The 19145-nt window shown below is 42.3% G+C and overlaps 1 protein-coding gene across 11 annotated transcripts in view; it reads left to right on the top strand.

The window, feature by feature from the left end:
- ARVCF (ARVCF delta catenin family member) overlaps positions 1 to 19145 on the top strand; it is a 291719-nt gene that overhangs the window by 255017 nt on the left and 17557 nt on the right. For all 11 annotated transcript variants that reach the window (XM_052796915.1, XM_052796914.1, XM_052796919.1 and 8 more), the window contains 3 exons: positions 16237 to 16364; positions 17323 to 17473; positions 18829 to 19021. In XM_052796915.1, coding sequence (XP_052652875.1) covers positions 16237 to 16364; positions 17323 to 17473; positions 18829 to 19021 — 472 coding nt within the window. The remainder of the gene's footprint in view (positions 1 to 16236; positions 16365 to 17322; positions 17474 to 18828; positions 19022 to 19145) is intronic.

Genomic DNA, 19145 nt, shown 5'->3' on the forward strand with positions numbered 1-19145 from the left:
TGCATTATGTCACATTTCTGCCATGCCACTTACTCAGTTTCAGTTAAGAAACAACAATGAAAGTTCAGAGACTTTTCCCTGCCTTTTAGCATAAGCATAAAAAATGAAATGATACTTTGAAGAAGTGTGTGAATCAGAAAGTTGTCCCGATTGCCTAGCCAGTATTACCATGAAGTGCAAGGAAGAGGAACTTAGTTTCTGTCAGAATTTAGAGATGAAATTTCATGTCAAAATCAATTACAAAAACCTAGTTGCACAAAGTTACGGTTGTCTCTAGTGTCCATCAAAAGTACCAGAGCAAAGTTCTGCTGACAAAGCTACTTGACAAGTTAAGAGAACAGCAGAAAGTTTCAGAACAGCTGAGGCAGAAAAATGGTGTAATGTTGATTTAAATCCCTTGCCAGGTTTCCAGAAATAGTGTATGCATAAGTAAAGGAAGCAGTTATTGCTCCAGGTGAGTGTTATGAAGACTGTGCCTTTAGGAGTAATAGGAGTGTGGGTAGCTTTCTCAGAGGCCTACGTGACTCAGATGCTTTCAAAACTCAATGCTAGACAGACATCTCTCCAATCTAACTTAAAGCATCTGTCTGGAATACTCTGGCTGTCCCATCTGCTATTCTTTTGCCCACAAAAATGCAGGCTAGTGCCCTATAATTAAGAATTGGAACAGATTCCTCAGAGAGGTTTTGAAGTGTTCTCTATCATTGAAGGGTTTCTAGACCTGATTGGACAAAGGCATAAATAACTTGGTCTAAATTCAGCATTGAGCCTGCTTTGAGCAGGAAGCTGGCCCAGGTGACCTCCCACACTCTTTTTCAACCTAGTTGTTCTGTGGGACTCTTGTTAACTGATTACAAAGTCAGCCAATAAAAGCCTGTCTGAAAAAAACCAGCACATTTTTTTAGAGACAAGGTTTTTCCAAAACAACTTAATCCATGACAACTAGCTAGGTGACTCAGATGGGAAAAAGACTGAGAGAGCCCATTTGCCCATGGAACCTGGGAAAGGAGCATATATGCAAAATGCATCTTAATTGGTGGATCTCAGGTTGATTGATATTGTTGACTTTATTATTATTATTCCCCCAAGGTATGGCTTTTTTAAAAGACAAATATATTTTTACTTCTGATGCGTACTTTCTCTAGTGCCAGCACAGTAAACCATGGAGTCCTCAGAACACTACATTCATTAATCTTCGAGGGTCTTATAAATGCTAACGATGGGGGAGAGACAAAGGAATAAAAATAAAATAGTTGTGTGATTCTGAACTAATTGCAAATTGAGGTACTAGAGGTAAGGCAAGGAGGCCTTCCTTATAATGCAGCCAAGACGGGGAGGTACGTGCAGTAAGGTGTCTAGCATTTTTTCCACTTCGCTTGAACAGTATTTATTATAGTTAATGGAGAGCTTTAATCATGGAGTTAATCTGAAAATTAAAATAAACTGGAATGTCAAATAACCTGTGCATTCTAAATTGCAGAAGCCACTGATGCTCATTAGTCAGACTAAAGCTGCAGTTGTGTTTTGCAGAAAGGCAAATAAAGAGAATCAAAAAATTAATTCTGTTTTCTCAGCATTAATTTCTAGTGCATTTACCTACACAGCTGCTGCAGTCCTATTATCTGACTCATTACTTTGTAAACCACTTTGAGATATCTTAAATGTGAAAACTGCGATATAAAGCCATATTTATTTCTATAACCCTGAGCGCTCTGCACAGGCTTAAAAGCTCCCACCTTCTCCAACGTGACAGGGGAATGATATGACTTAATGTGCCATATACCTCTAACTGTGGATTGAAGAAAAATGACCTTGAACTGAGAGGCAGGCATTTTACATTGTAAAGCAGACACTTAAATTTACCTGTCAGCTGGAGGGAGGCGGGGAATCTTACCTCTGAGTAGTTTAGAAGGCAATGTCAATCCAACTGTTCATTGCTCTGAACCCACTGAGAGCTTGATTGCTGACCCAGGCATTTTCAGGTGTGATCAGTGTGAATGTTGATCAGTATGTGGTAGAAAGGAGAGCATTTTTATTTTGGCCTCTCAGACTATTAGTTTCAGCCCTGAATTTTCTGTGTCTTGGTCAAAGGGAAAACTGGAAGTCTGTAATAGCGTGAAACGTTATTTGTCTGTTTAGGAATAGACCATGATTCAGGCTTATCTGGAAGGAGGATATGGGAAGAACAATCCTTCTACCTCATGTCCAGTTCAGTCATGTTTTGCACACCTTGCAGTCTCCTTACTTTACTGAATATATTGTTGCTTTTGTAGGAGACGCTTAGAGCAACTTCATATTCTCTTTTACCAGTAGCCTCTGTAAAGTGTAAGTACCTGACACACTGTGCCACTCTACTGGAACAGGCCAAGTCTGGATAGGCAAGGCAAAAATAGTGTGGGAGGGGAAAGGGGGACATGGACCGCTGAAGTGAGTTGTGCAGTTACACAGCATTTCAGTGGCAGAGCTGGGAATGGAGATGAAGTTTCCTCATTCCTAAAGCAGTATCTTTCTTGCTGGCTTATGCGAACAAGTCAGGTAGCAAGCCCATGCCATTTGGAAACATCAGTTCTTCTTGTCCCTCTCATACAAAGCCAGGAAGAATATTTAATCTAATGAGTTTTGTTTTGAGACTTCTAAAATTGCAACCAGCAAATCTGTAATCATGATTGAGCGTATAATTGCATCTTGTCCTGCTGAGAGCTTAAAAATGATGAGCAAGAAAAGCATCTCCAAAGACTCATTCAGAATGTGAGGGGACAAGAATAAGACCTAGAGAAAGGATCTGCCTTAACTGGAGTGTCCCCAATGACCTTTAAACACTTAGGAAATTGGAAGTGTGCATTCCTTGCAAACGCAGGTTTTCCACTCCCCTTTTGGGGATACTTTGTGCATTGAGTCATAAAATGTGCCAGTCATCACTGCAGAGCACAAAAGGCAACTTGCAGAAGTGTAAGAGGAGAGATGAGAAATGTCAAGGGTGACTGAGGTGTTAGTTGCATTGCAGTATGTTTGGGATTTCTCAAGGAATGAGAAAGTGCGGGTGTTAGGAGCATGAGACCTAATCCCATTTATTCAACTGCAGGAGCACTGCTTCCAGGAGAGTACTTACCTTTAGGTTAGTGCTAGTGTCTAAAACTTACGATTTGGTAAAGGCATGCGTGATTTAGATTTGAGCAGTTCTGCAAGGTTTTGCTTAATAGTTAAATTCTAACAAGCAGGTCCTTTCCAAGTCCTACATACCTGCTTGCTGAAAGCAATGTTGAGATTAAACCCATTGAAATTAAACTATATTGGCAGTTTTCTGTGTGGCTGGATCCCAGCTTCCCTGAAACACTTAAAATTTGGTGCCAGTTCTCTCACTGCAGTCTGGAGGCCTATTTCTAGATCCAGCTACAGACTCAGGTGGCCCATGAGAAGCCATCAGGGCATTCATAACACTGCCTTGCATATGTGAATGATTAGAAATGCGTATATAGGTTGTAACATGATGAAAATTTTGATACTCTTGAGGAGGTATCTCACCTTATTTACACTTATACTGACCTTTTCAGAGTTTTCTATAGGCATGAACAACCTCCACAGTAAATGTCAGCTTCTGATTAGAATCTTTTACATGGGTAGTTTTAAGCTCAATTTTTAATTGCATAATATTACCATAAGAAAGCTGCATTGAAATTGAAAACTGTCCTAAACAAAGTGGCTATTGGGTTAGGAATCTTTTCACTATTTTAATGGCGATGAAGTGGTTTCAAAGAAGCTGTCAGAGTTGCTTTGAGGTGGTGTCTGCTGTGGCTTTGTTGTAAAATTTCTCATATGACTTTCTGGTGGTTTGTGAATGTGGGCCATTCCTGTAGGATGGTAAAGGTGGGGCCAGGCTGTAGCTGTGTAATGTTCCCGTGCTACCTCTTGAAAAATGTCTCTGTGCTTCCTCTATTCATTTCAACTAAGTATCTCATTCATTGCTACACGCTGGGGCCCCAATCTTTTTCTTTTTTTTTCTTTTTCTTTTTCTTTACTTGCATATAGATTTATTTGTGGTTGTAAAATCTGTGTGTGGTTTGGCCAGCTAAGGCTTCAGAGAGCTACTTCTCTCCAGGTCGTGTTGTCTTACCTCACATTTTGGTCCAAATTTAAGTTGTATAGCAAGATTCATGTTTCCAGGAAACCTATAATTCTATGGGTAAAGCTGGTTTTGTGTCAGTTCTGCCTGTGATTATCAGATATGCAGTCAGTGTATCAAACAGCAGACATGTTTACATTTAATAGAAACTTTCCTGTTTTTCTAAAAAGCTGCAGAGAATGGTTGGCAGAAAGGAGGAGAGTACCCCTTTGCTCCACGCCTTCAATGCGGTATGTCCCAGTGCATCCCAATTCAAATGAGGGAGGAGCAGCAGCATCTTCTCTTGTCTCTCACCATCTGTAGTCCCTGCCTGGATACAGTGCTTTCAGGATGGGTGGAAGATCTCTGTTCTTGAAGGCATCAAGGTTTCTAGCTTATGCTGAAATCCATGAGAATTAATTACCCAAATACTGTACCTTGAAAACCTGGGCTGCAAAGTCCATTTTTTGTTAGAGAAGTTGAAGAAAACCTTCTGTTCATGCTGCTTCCGCTCTGGCCTGACATTTATTTGACATTGAAAACATCAAATTCTTTTTTTGGATGCTTGGGAGATACTTGAATTGCCTGACAGCAGCATAGTGACTGTAATTGAGACAGATTAGAGGCACTGGGCTGCCTTTGGGTGCGTGTGGCAGCTTTCATGAAATGGAGAGAGGAATTGAAACATACTTTTGACTTTGGAAGCTGTAGCAGGAATTAATTAGCAATTTCAGGACACAAACAGGATTGGAAGAAGTGTTTGGGTTGGCGTATAATAAATTATTTAATAACATGAGGGAGCCTTTCCGTATGGCACTTGCTTATAAAGGCAAGATTGCAGGACTCTGCTTGTAATGAACCAAACAGGCTTCCATTATCAGTTCTAGTAATTAGGAATCACTGACCTTTCATTTCTCTATGCTGAGACTGGACCTGCTAGCTTCTTCTCAGCTTGGATTCTGATAACCTTTTCCCAAAAAAGGTTAGTTGTTTATATCCAAATATTTTTCCTACTGGGAAGTATTTTGAAGTGTTTGATGTTTCCATGAGGGTAGATCCACTGGAGAAGAGACAGATTTATTCTTCGTTCTTGTTCGAGGAATTTAAGCTGTGGAGTTCTGCTGCCCTTCACTGCCTTAAGCAGACGGGCCTCTAACAAGCAACTGAATTGATATGAATAACCAAATACCTGTGTAATGGCTTATGACCATTTATGAGACTTTATATAAAAATCGTGATGAGAAGTGGGAAGTACAAGTAGACTTGGTGAAGCATGAGTAACCCAGAAAGAAGCTTTCAAATTGGCTTCCAAGCGTAGTTTAGCGTGTGAGCTCTGAAAAATCTGGGTTTTTCTTGAAGTTGTTTTTCCCTTGGCACTGAAGATAAGAGTCAGACAGGCTCTGAAGGGGAGAACCTGACAGGTGCCAGCCCGAGTGGAAATACTGCCTGTCGATCCTTGTCTGTCGCAGCTCTAAGCAGTACCCATTGCTGATACATCCAAATGCTCGTCAGGAGCATGCGGACTTTCAAACCAGAGCAGAAAGTCCCTCAGCAGCAGGACAGTGTTTTGAAACGCAGTCAGTGGAAACCCCCATAGTCCCACACCTGACAAAGCAATCCTGTTTCTGTAAACTCCCAAGTGATAGAGGCTTTGGTTTTGCCTTGCTGGGTAAGAATCAATGCCAGCACCCCAGTGCGTAAAGGCAGAGAATGGCTGATCCCAGAAGGTGCTGTGGGTCCCCCCACACCCCAACTCACCACAGTCTTGGTGGAGAGAAATAGCATCCATGGAGGTCTGGAGGAGTGTGGCCGCTGCATCCAGGCAAAGCAGTGGCCACTTGCTGCAAGCACCCACAAGCCAGGCTGCCAGAACCGCTGGCTGCTGCCTTTTCTCAGCTGCTAGCTCTGCAGTACCACCTCATGGGTGGGTAAGCGCAGAGCTCTCCAGTCTGGCAGCTGGTTCCCACCTGATGCTGGATCTTACAGCTTTGCACTGTATAGCACTGTGGCCTCTCTTCCACTCCGCAGCCCCTTATGAGCTTTGATTTACTGGCCTACTATGTCTGATGTAAGTCATATAGGAGGGGAGGGCACTTAGTGGGACCGTACCCAGCCTCATGATCCAGTGCATTTCATACAGTCTTTCTTGGAGACAGGAAAGAAGATACTTAACAGGTCTGCAGAGGTAAGAAAGTTTTCTGTGCTTTTTCCACCTTTCTTGCGTAACTCGGTACTTTATGTCTATGGGTGTGTGGATATTTCAACTAAATAGGTATTGCCATGTAGGTGTTTTTATTTCACCATGCAGCTGCCTTCTGCAGAGTTTCTTCCCCTTTTCTGTGCTTCCCTACTTGCTGGCGTTTTCTGACAGTAAGTTTATAAAGCTGTTCAACATTTAAACAGTTCTGAATAACGTCAGAATCTTTTTAATAAAATAAATTTACTTAAGCGGCATCTGGAGCCAAGGACTAATGCATGATTCCTTTTGTAGTAAGTTTTTCTCTGCAGACAGGTTTCTGCTACTGAGGTGGGAAGAAGCTAAAAGCTCGTTAGCTTCCTGGAGTCAAAGCAGCTGATTGGCATCTGGAGCTGCAAAGCTGAGTTTTACAGGGGCTTGAGGCCAAAAAAGGGCAATTCGGAACACATGATCCTTAGTTAAACACACACAAAAGACAAAAGGAAAGAAAATGGCAGGTCTATGCAGCCACAAATCGAAGGAAGGAGTCCCTTAACAGTGCTGTTAATTTTCAGTGATGACTCTAGTTCTAAGACATTTGTGTGTTATGAGGCTCTTGGACTTACTGGTAAGATACTAACAGCAACACATTGTATTTTATTACTGGACATAGCTGTGGTGTGATTTTTTGGTTGTTTTTTTTTTTAATGGGCTTTCCTTCAGGGAATCACTCAGTATCTCTCTTTGTCTTTAATAAACACATTTTATGCAGTAAGCTCAAACCTTCTGACCGTTGGACTGGACAATTAGTCATCTGCACTAGTAATGGCAGTGAAAAGAGTCTGTCTCGGACCTCAGGTCTGTTCAGCTGCATCACATGGCAGCTATGATCAGAAAAGCAGTAGCATGCTTTACTGAGCTGTATGTGGGTTTTGTAAGGAAAATGTTTTTGCTTGGTTTTGTTTTTTTCAGTTTAAGGAAAAGTCCTGAAAACACACATGTTCTGGCATGTATACATGAATGTATAGCTGTAAAAACGCATTTCCTCAAGTTCCCCATCCTCATTAGCTTTTCCAGCCATTTCTCTATTTCTTTTGTTCCTTTGGGAAAGCTTAGCTAAATGGAAAAGGCTTGCAGTATGCTCTAAAAAGCAGTGAATTCAAGCCCTACGAAGGCAGAGAGTAAGCAAGTTCCAGCCTAGAGATTCCTCCATTTAAAAGCTTTCCCCATTACGAAGAGAGACCATTTTCACACCTGCTTGTATCAAATGAGGCTTTCTGTAGCATCACCTCATTACTGTGTCTTTCCAGAGTCGCAAACAGGGAACAATCTTTGGCTGTGCTACGGATTTGGATTATTGTGGCATCCCCACGTGTTCTTGGCTTGTGCTTGCTGCTCTGAGGACAGTAAGTTGACACGTCCCTGAGCTTCCGCATTTTCTACTGGTGTAACTGGCCCAAACGCTGGAAGGCAGACAAGCCAGATGGGCTGGACAATGTTCTTATTTCTGGCGTGGATTGTGCAGTCCTTGCAATTGCTATCTGTGGCTGAAAAGGAGGGGTGACAACATAGAGCTGTTTGGTGCCACACACAACGAGACACCCCTCAGGGCATGTGAGTGGTCACCAAGCACTACCATCTGGGTCCTCTCAGAGAAGAGAAAGAAAACAAGTCAGTCATGTAATTCTGGACAATTGCAGAGATAGGAACAGACGTGTCAAAAGCACCCATGGTCAATAGTAGCAGCAGTAGCACTGAGATCTAAAAGAATAAGCGTGGACATTTGACTTTGTCCACTGTTGTTCTAATATTCCTGTTATGTAGCAGACAGTATCTGACAATTCAGGCTTTCCTTCCCAGGGAAGCATAACATGATCGATTACACGCTTGGTATTGATCTTGTACGCATGGGCCAAATCGCTGTCTGTTTAAGAAGTCTCCGGTGCAATGTGCATCATCGCTGTACCCTGTGTCCTTTTGGTATCAGCTGTTAGAGGCATGTGTCCAACCTGAAAGCTTCAGGAAAAAGCTTCCCTGGAGGCAGCAGGCAAGATTGCCCGCATCTAGGAGCATTTGCGTTGCTGTTCTCCTGGCCTATTGATCCACTCTCAGTGAGATCACCAGCCTGATAAGCCTAATCTGTTTTTTGTCTTAAAATGCTGTAGTGGTTGAGACTAGAGTAAGGCACAACCCATAAGACTACTGCAGAGGCAGAACTTCTCCAGGCAAGAGAGTGTTCACCCCTCGCTTAGAGTCTCAGGCGTGCCTGAGCTACCAGGAGTACAGTACACTTGCATGGCTAGCAATGTCATGCTGCGAAACCCTGCAGAGCTGGCAGACCTTTGGTGCCGATTAGTTTCCTATTCACTTGTGTATGTGAGCCAGGATTTTGAACCAAGTCCCATTTTGAGATTCTGCAGTGGTGAGGCAGGGCCTGGAGTGCATTCTGGGAGCTTGCTGACACCATGGTAAGCTGGTTATGGGGAAAGGGGAATCTGTACTTCCAAACAGATCATGTTTGATATGTAGCTCACAAAGCAGAGACTCCAGTGTGTGTTCTGTGTGTGAGAGAGGGAGAGAATGTTATTTCACATTTGATTTTTAGATAAAAATTGCATTTCAAAACAGACTTGCTTTTGGAATAACATGATTGTCCTGTTCCCTTTAAAAGAAAATGCATTCAGTGATCACTGTGAAGTAAATAAAAATAACTTTGGATCAGAGAAACTGGCAAGAGAGCAAGTGTTAACATTTAATATACTGTACTTAAAGTCTGCAAGGTCAGATGCAAGTCTTCTGGGACTGGGGTAGAGGAAGCTATTTACCATCCATTTTAATCATTTAGCCAAAGGGCTTAATGTTAATTTTGGGACTAAAGCATTTTTGCTTGTATCAATGGTGTTTCTCAAAAACAAACAAAAAACACTGCCAGAGGTGACCTTCAAATGCCTAAATGTGCTGCAGTTCACCCACGTGCCTCCTCTCCCTTTCGGTGGAGACCCTAAGCATCTCTCCCTTCTCTGCATCAGCCTGGCTGCCAGGTATTTCCTGCCCTTCATTAACAGGCCTACCGGGACAGCACGTTCCCCTTTTGAACTAGTAGCTTGGGTAGTGCTCTAGTTATCTGCAGCAACTTTCAGATCCTTATTAAGTATTAGTCCTCCAGAGCCTTCGCTACTGATTAGTGAACAGAGGAGAGAATGTTGTTAACGGAACATCTCCAGTTGCCAAGAGACTTAGCTGCATATGCTTGAAAAAAGCCTTTGTTACTGGGCAGCGTGTCAAACGCTGTTGAGAGAAATGCTGCTTACAGGTCCTTTGGAGAAGGAAAACTGTATTAGCTTTAAAATGTCTGCTCACAGAAAACAGAAGTGCTGGAACTCACACAAGGTCAAAATGGGTTGTGTTTAATTGAGCCATCTCTTTGTTGAATTGCGTATTTGGATATGAAGTGGAATATAACCAACCTCTTACAAAGCACTCTCTGTAAAAGAAGTCACTTTGATGACAGCTTGTGGAGCTTGGGAAATGTAAAGAATAATCAAAATAGCAAAAGACGGTTTGCTTTCCCAGGCATCCTTATTTCTCCCACACTGCCTTGCCCTCCCATTTCCTTCCCTTGCTGGCTTTCTGTCTTCCCTGCAGTCAGCCTAGCTCCTTGTGTTGTTTTTTTGCATACCTCCACTCTTGGTAGAGCTGGTAACATTCCTGTTCACATCCTTTGGGGTGGGGGGTTGCTCGCTTCCCTTTTTAACTAGCGTGCCATTGCTTCTTTCATTGTGGGAGTATGTGGTAAGCTGGGAAGAGTTTACGTAATTTTAGAACTTGTGTGTGACTTAGTAGATTAGTTGGAAAGGTCACACACTGTGGTGTTCATTTTCTAAATAGAAAAACTCCTCTTAAACATTCCCTCAAGCCTGATTTGAGTCTCATGTGTCCTGTATTATTCTGGTTATTCTTTTCAATACTATTCAAAGGCTGTTCTGTCTGTCTTCTGAGCTGCTTGCTGCTCAGTGGTGGATGCTGCATTCATGATTGAATCTCTGCAGTAAAGTGTAATACCTGTCCTGACTTGTACTGTACCTTGAAGTGAAAAGCTATAGGGACTATTCAGAACTTTCCACCTATTATTTCTTCTTCATTCGTTGCAGAAGTTTGCTATGCCTGGGCTGTATGACATTCGGTATTCTACATGTATCTGCATCGAGCTGCATTCTCCATTGATTATGCCAAGCATTTGGCTCTGTTGGAGCTGGCTGCATTTTCGCTACTGTTAAGCCTTTCAATTAGAAGAATCTTGCAAGTTTATGTTGGCATTCAAGCTGCTTTGTGCACTGGGTGCTGAAGCACAGCATACAGATGTAATGGAACTGATGGGTCGGTTTTTTTAAGGATCTGATTACTGTTTTTATAAAAGTAACCAGCTGCCTTCCCCCGGTCTTCTGTGGGGTTTTTCATGTAGTCTACTATAAAAACATACTGCGGGGTGGGGCATTCCTGAGATGGGAGGGTTGAACTGCTTGACTGATTTGCTGCTTACATGTTCTGAAAACATTTCTGTAGCAAATAATTCTGAACTCTGGTTTACAACTGTTTAACTTGCAAACAATGAAATACACAGGCTGTAATGAAGTTACTTACTAGCCTGTTGTTGGCAGAGAGCAGGAGTCCAAGATCTGTGGAGCTTTTCTTTCTTGCAGAATCAAATTGTTCGTTTCTTTTACTGACAGGATTCTTTACTTTTTTTTCTTATTTCTTTTTTTCTCTCTCTTTTTTTTTTTTTTTTTTTCTTTTGGCTCATAGCTTCCTAGTTGCTTAGGGAGCTGCTTTCTTATTCTACAAAGTCTGTTAGTACATGACCTTGCAGAGAATTTGCAGTTTGGGTTCCTCTCGCTCCATCTGCCGGTAGCTGTCACATCTTGCGCTTGGAATTGGCCAGCACAACGGATGTGGCTCAGGGCGAGCAGACCAGCCCTTGAACTTCCATTCCTGGTCAGCACACCCTCGGTGTGGTCCTGGAGTGCATCTCTTGGTTTAGTGTCATCCCAAAAGGAATCCAGGTGGTGCTGCGACTTCTCTGTGTTGGGAACCAAAGCGCAGTAAGTGGGAAATTTGCTTCAAAAGTGGTCCGAACAAAACGCTAATGTAAACGTGCCTGTGGACACTACAAGAATGAGTAGCTAGCAGAGTTCGTTTTAGTGATGTTTTTTTTCTTTCCTAGGGCTAGGTTTTTTTCATTTTTTTCCTACAGTGTTACTAGTGTCCTTCCAGCTTTGTATGAAATTTGCCTCTCTTTAAACAGCAACCCAGCATTTTTGTGTGGATAGAAAATGAAGCAGCACATTGCCGCTACAGCAGTAGAACTCTCATCTGACCAGTATCCACATGTGTATAATTTCCTATGCCTGTAGGGGGAGAATAAATCCTAAATGGGATGGGTGGTGAAGGGGAATAGATTTGGCAACCTTGCTCCAAAGAGAGTTGTCTGAATTTGGGATTAAGCTGGTGTATCAGAGATAGGCACCTGGTTCAGTATTTTATGTTATTGCCAGAATGTTGCTAAGTACAGGTACAGGATCAGCATTGCCAAGATGAAAGCAAGTAGGTTTGTGGAGGAGATAATCCAGGAACTGCTCCATCATTCTCAGCACAGAGACTGAGGGTTGAATGGATTGAGATGGCTAATCAGCCCCAGTTAATTCCTCAGGTGTTTTCCGATGAGGATTGAAATTGCTGTCTGTGCTGTCACTGTTCTGTGGGCAAATAAAGGATAATCCACTTCGCACCTCCTGGTAGCGTGAACTTCACACAGGACTAATCCATTTGCCAATTTTGAGCAACTCTGCTGCAAAGCAGCTCATCTTCCTTTTTTTCAGAAAGATGAGACTACAGCATGTTGGTGAAGATGAGTCTAATGTGGAAGATCTTCCATTGTATACACATTCGTGCCATTAGCTGGGGGGAATGCTTAGATGCTGTAAAATATCTGACACTCACAATGACATCGGTGTCCGAGGCATTTTCTGTTTCTCTAAAAGGCAAAAGCTAATATAGTGAACTTGTTTACTTTTGCTTTCTGCAATGAAAAAAAAGCAATAAATGACTTATCCCCGTGCTTTTCCAGAGGAAACAGTGTAGAGTGCAACTCGGCACAAATCTGTAGCTGATGGAAAAATCCCATTTATTCCAGGAGAAATTACCTTTTTAAGGGCAGTGCTGAATCTGGACTATAATTAAAACAGCTTTTTAAAGAAAAAGAAAAGCAGTGGATGTTTTTCTCGTTTGATGTATTACCTATCACTAATGACCCTCTTTTCTCATTTCCATTTAAAAAATGCATATAAGCAATTAGCCATATATTGCACAAAAGTAGCATTACCTGAAAAAATAATTAAGATGATCTTGAAATTAAGGAAATCAGTTTTGAAGAGAAGCAGGTGCTTAATGGAGGTGAGACCAGCTGTGCTTCCCAGGAACGTGCTTGAAGTGCTTCATGGAAAAATGTGTGAGGCCTCCATGCAACACTGGAAGGAAATTTTTAATAATTCAGACGAATTGCATCCTATAAATAGCAGAGCTGGATTCATTAGGACAGGAGGCAGATGGAGAAAATATAAAACTTGTTTGTTTCTTTTTGAAGGACTATAATGCTTATGAGAAGTGTCAGCTTGCTGTCAATGAGGGAAAAACCCTCCGGTGCAGCAGTAACTTTCTCACTATTAGGTTCTCATCTCTGCTAATGAGCAGCCATCCATGAGGGGCATTCATAATACTTTGTTTTAGCAACTCCTGCCTGCCTTTTTCTGGCATAACCAGGCTGGCACAGAAGTGCTGCAGTACTGGAAACATGCAGCAGTTGAGGGGAGCAGGAGAGACATGAGGGAGGACAGAGTTTCATGTCTGGTACGTAGCACTTGCTAACTCTGTTTAAAACAGATGCTAATAGGGCAGAGGCATAAATGTAGTTGGAAAGTGGGGGTGTGTGGAGTGAGGTGGGAATCATCCACCAGACTGGCTAAGGGGTTATGCCTCAAAGTAGGAATGTACTGGTAATTGGTAGAGGAAATGCTGTGCGTTATTGAAGAGAGAAGGTGAAGACATTTTTGAGATGCTCTTACATTAGTAAGTAGGAAAAAGAAGAGGCTTTCATGCATGAAGAGAAGTAATGACAGAAAGCGGGTGGCAGGCGCGTGACTGGAATGCAGCTCTGTCCACAGGAGGTAAGCAGAGGTGAGAGGGTTGTTGCATCTTAGTATTCATACACAGTGAGGTGCTGCAAAGAAGGAAGAGTGTCCAGGCAAGAAAGAACGTACAGACTGACAGAAAGGGCACATTGTAGACTGCACTTAAATAGCGGGAGAGGGTGAGCGTGTGGGGCTGTTCCCAAGTATCCTGAAATTATAACTAGGCACCTTAAAGCAAAGCCATTGGAGAAGACTGGCTGAACAATTGCATACTATTCAGCCACAGTCAAGTCTGAGCTCAAATACAGAAGCAGTAAATGTTCTGTATTAATATTATCTGTTAATGAATCTGCTTTCATCTCTTTTGCTGATCTGATTTACATTTCAGCAAAGCTTCCTTAAAAGATAACAGCGTCAAAATTCCAGTAAGCTATCCTAAGAGATGTTTTAAGTAGTAGTGTTCAGGAAAGGAATATTGCACGCTTATCAGGCAGCGGTGTTTTTTCTTGAGGAGTTCTTAGATTGCCAATTCACCTTGTGAAGTGGCAGAGGAAAAAGGTGATATGAAGGTCATATTGGAGTCAGATAATCACAAACTTATTTGAGGAATGGAGAAAAGCCATACAACTGTTCATGCTTCATGTATTAAGTAACTACAGTTTTTCTCAGCGTTCAATATAGAGGGCAATGATCCCAACGCAAGGAGAGGACATTGGAGAAGAGGAAAGTAAGTGGTATGGATTGGCAGGATGCCTTTGGGGATTGCCATCTGTTGCAGCGTGCACATATGTGTAGGGCGTCATGTAGCGAGCGAGCAAGTGGTGGCATTAAAAGCAGTCGCAGACATGGAGCAGGTTAACTATCCAGTCATTTGAAAAGAATGCAAGCGTGCTGGGATGCATGTGAGAAGCTGAGCAGGGAAAGTATGAGCCAGCACATGGGAGCTCATGGATCCTCATGCATAGATCATTTTTTTTGATATGGAGCACAGAAACCCCTGGCCGATGAAGTGTTTTCTTGCTTTCAATGGGATAAATAAGACCTGTATATCCAGGGGGTTAACATGGCCTGTGTTTATGGGTGATGTTATACAAGGTTGAAAGTATTGAGTTCTGAGATCTTGACTCACGCAGGCCCACAGCAATAACTAGTATGAAAAATATGGAGAAACAGTTAGATTTGAAATGTAAGGCTTTAATTTCAGAAAGCCTTTAGCAACAAAGAATTTTAAAAAGGAAAACATTGATAGGATATCCACTGGATAGGGCAGCATTGTTCAGTTTTCTTGCTTCTAGGTTTGATCCGAGGTGTCTGAAATACAATAATCTGTGATATGTGCTGAAAAATATGTATGAGAGAGAGGGGTGATTTTGAAGAGAAAATACGGAAGAGAGTGATTTATGTTTGTAGGTTTCCTGTCTTGCTAGTGGAAAACTTACTTTGAATTATGCTACCCTTCTAGGACAGCATCTTGTTATGTGAAAAACATTCTTTTCATGTGTACAAATAATAAAAAAAATTTCTTCTGCTCAAAACAAGCTTCAAATTTCCTCTTTGCCCAAGCTCATTCACACCTTTATGCTTTCTTTCATGTCACGTTTTTCCAGAAATCCTTTCATAGGTAATGCCTGCTGAACTTTACTTACTGCAAACACCACAAAAGCCACCAATCCAGAAATGTCTTCCAGCTACAATGACTGCAGATGAGTCTACGTTGACCATAGGTTGCTTGTGCCTTCCTGCGCTCACCAAAACACTTTAGGGGATTTAGTTTTTTGTTTACATAATCTGAACAGCACCATGATCTTTGAGATCGTGTTTGTCTGGCAAGTCCTTTAACTGGATGCTTGCACACTCTTCCCCTATCAGTGCAGTGTGTCATGCCACACTTAGTGAAGAAAAATAGATAAAAAATGCTTCAAAACATGCAACGACTTGGAATGATGGAGTTCTTGCCTAAGACCCCCTTTTTAATGTGGGTAGATGGATAAATCCTAATCCTATGGATGAGGAAGTCAAGACACGGATGCTGCTGTCAGTTACTCGGCATCGCAAAAGGAAATCCGTGGCAGAGCTGGGAATAGTTCTCATTCCTGTCGTGCTTAAACCGCAAAGCTGATACAGCGACTCTGGGGATATTTAGTTAACATATGTGTCTGTTGCAGTCTCCCAATGTGGTACAATGCTGGTGTATTTCTTTACCTAGTATTTGAAATGGAGTCAGCATTTCTCCCTGCCCCTACCAATTGGGGATTCTAGTCACTTTGACATTTTGCATCTTCCTTTTGTCACCTAGGTGTGAGAAGGGGGTGGCTGATCCGATTGTGTAGCTTGCTGTCTTTGACCCTGTTGTTTGTGTCTGTAAAGGTACTGAGATTTGAATGAAAACAGGAGTGCAAGGTGAATTTGCAACCCAATCTAGGGGTGCAAAGATTGTTGCAGACAAAAATTGTCTCTTGTAACCTTGTTATTACAAGCATATACTTAGCCTGCTAGGCAGTACATAGCATAGCACAGATTTCAGAAAAAATTGTCAACCTGAAGACAAGCAAAGGGACCTTCGGCCCAGGTGAATGTCCTGTGCCTGAGTTCCTGTGTGCACCATTTTCAGCAACTGTGGATAAAATGTCCCGGATGTGGCAGAAGCCCTTCTTTCTGTGGTGTAGCTTTCTCTTGGCTGTTTTCTTACATGATTAAATAAAGGTGTATTATGTGTCTATTCATACATTGCCTGCTCTGCTTCTCTTGCTTCTGTTTTCCCCTTCCCCCACCTGCAGGTTTTGAATTACTGTACCAGCCAGATGTGGTCCGGCTGTACCTCTCCATCCTCACTGAAAGTCAGAATTTCAACACTCTGGAAGCTGCAGCAGGGGCTTTGCAGAATCTCAGTGCTGGCAACTGGATGGTGAGCGCAGTCTCCTCTTTAGTCTCTTTTGTTTCCCTTGTGTAAGTAAAGAAAAAGCTATGTCCCATTATAAGTGTGCTGTTACTTTCTGCATTTACATCTCCTTTAAAAATTAAGGAAGTGGGAACTCCGAAGAAATTTCCATCTTATTTGCCCACTTAACATGTTTTGCATCTTCTGGACAGATGGTATTTAGCTAGCAGAAGTGTCACTGAGCTCGTGATGATTTAACCATGAGCAGGTTTTACTACTTAAACCACTTAACCATTGCTTTGTCCATTCAGAAAAGCTTGTTGTTAGATGATTGTCCTGAATACTTAATTCATTGGATTGTCAGATTGCTCAGGAAACTCCACTCCAAAGTGTCCTCTGATATCCTCTCTGAAGCATCCCCAGCACTAATCAGGCAGTTCTCTCAAAGGTATGCCTGATGACTTCTAGAACCGCATGGTAAAGTGGGACTGATCAGCAGCCTGAGGATTAGCAGGGTGGTGTTTCACAGCTGTCTTGAATACAGTTTATTTTGAAATCAATCATGAAACAGAATAAAAGCATGAAATTGAGGGTGGGGGAAGATAACAGATGCTTTGGATGCTTTACTGTTCCCTCCAAATGACCTCTATTTTCCTGACCCAGAGGGATGTGTTTTCACACTGAGGTGTGTACAGAACAGATGCTGGCAGATGATGCTCCTTCCTTCTATTTCTGTCCTCTTTGCCCAGCAGCTTGCTAAGCTGTAGGATGAACTCCTATATCCTTTCTTCTTTGTGCTTGATGAGCTTGAATGATGGGTTAAGTTATAGATGCATCACCACACACAACCTAACTAGTCTTTGCAGGGAAAAAAAAAAAAAAAAAAGAATTGCAGCACTGAAAGAAGTGCCGGGGCAAGGAAAGGGCAGGTATATGAACTCACAATACTTCCTGTTGTTTCTTTTCCCTTGTGCATTCTGATCAGTGGTCCACGTACATCCGTGCAACAGTGCGGAAGGAGAGAGGCTTACCAGTGCTTGTGGAGCTGCTCCAGTCTGACTCCGACAAGGTTGTGAGGGCTGTGTCAATTGCCCTGAGAAACCTTTCCATGGATCGTCGCAATAAAGATCTTATAGGTATCTTCTGAACTTTTCTAACCAGGCTGGGATCTTGGATATCCTTGAGAGACCTCACATTTTCTGTCACTTGTGCTCAGGATTCATTTTGTGTGCAGTTTTCATCTGCACTATCTAAGATTACTCTGTAGCCACCAAGTGGAGTGCTGTCATCTCAGAATGCATTTCCAGCCCATTCAGTCAAGCCGTGGTTTGAGGGAAATCTCTAACTCAGGAGCAAAAACAGATGTAGATTTTTGCAGGAGAGGGGAGCATGTGTAGGTGTGCAGAGGATTGGGTGGGTTAAGAGGTTTCTTGTCTCTTCCTTAGCTCTGGCTGACATGGCACTTGTGCTTCTAGTCGCACATGGTGGTTACAGAGACGTTGCTCCTTAGGCCTGCGATTTAGATAGAGTGGGAGTCTTGCCCTTGGCATGTTGAACTAACCTGAGGAAGTGCAGTGGGCTCTAAAGTTGTCCCTTTTTTCTCGCTTCCTCCTTCCCTTCTCATCCTTTTGTGTGGTAGGTACTTGTAGAGGCTGGACACCAAACAACTTGTTCTTCTTCAAGTTAGTTCTACAGCAGTGCTCACTAGCTCCTATCTAAGGAGGTAAATAAGCGTTCACCTGCCCATAAGCAGGAATCTTGAAAGTTTCAGCTGTGAGTTGAGTTTGCCTCTGTATTTAACTGATTTGTTCAGGCTATAACCTTGTCAGGCCAGGAAGTACTCGTCACACGTTTAGGGTCATCACCAAAGTTGATACTAACAAATAACAAGGTGGAATTCTGCCTTAATACATCAGGTTCTTTTCTTAATAGTTCAGAGTTGTAGCTAGGCAAATGGTACAGACGGACACGTGGGAGTGATAAACTCTGGACTCCTTGTTTTTTCTCCAGTACTATACAATGAGAAGGCTAATGGCACCCAGGAGGAAATACTCTTACCTTTGTTGGGGGAAGGTTAATAAATGCATGGCTGCACACCTTGCCCCAGAAGACCTATTACAAAGCTGAGTAAGCCATGTGCGTGTATTAGCATGAATATGTGGCATCAGCAGCAGCTACTGGATGCTTTTTGCCTCAGGCAGTGTGAAGTATGATAGATGCTAGCTGTAAAATTCTCAATAAAGTTTGCTTTTTTTTTTTCCCCCCTTCAATACCTTTTAGTGTTCATCATGAAGGACATTGTCTTGGGTATCAACTCTCAATCACCTTGAAATAATGAATGATAAATACACTGTTAAGTTACAGTCTTGAGATTCAAAACGTGCATTATAAAGCTTTTCAACATGGCAAACACCCTTGAGTTTTATCATTCAGGATGGGAAGCTGAAATGATTATCAGGGCTGACTAATGGTATCTCTTCCCCTTATCTAGGTAGTTATGCCATGGGTGAGCTGGTAAGAAATTTGCCCAGCAGGCAGCAGAGATCCGCAAAGAACCTGGAAGAGGATACAGTGGTTGCGGTGTTGAATACCATCCATGAAATCATTACTGACAGCTCAGAAAATGCAAGGTCTCTGATCCAGACACAGGGCATTCAGAAGCTGGTAGCTATCAGCAAGTCAAGGTAAGTGACAGTTGAAAGCAAAATGCGTAAGAACTCGCTGCAAACATGAAGATGTCACTATGAACAGCAGTTTTGCTTTGTGAAAGTACTCAAGCATCCTAACCTTTCAGAGCCTTTAATTTTA

The sequence above is a fragment of the Harpia harpyja genome, chromosome 9 (assembly GCF_026419915.1).
Source record: "Harpia harpyja isolate bHarHar1 chromosome 9, bHarHar1 primary haplotype, whole genome shotgun sequence".
Taxonomy (NCBI): Eukaryota; Metazoa; Chordata; class Aves; order Accipitriformes; family Accipitridae; genus Harpia; species Harpia harpyja.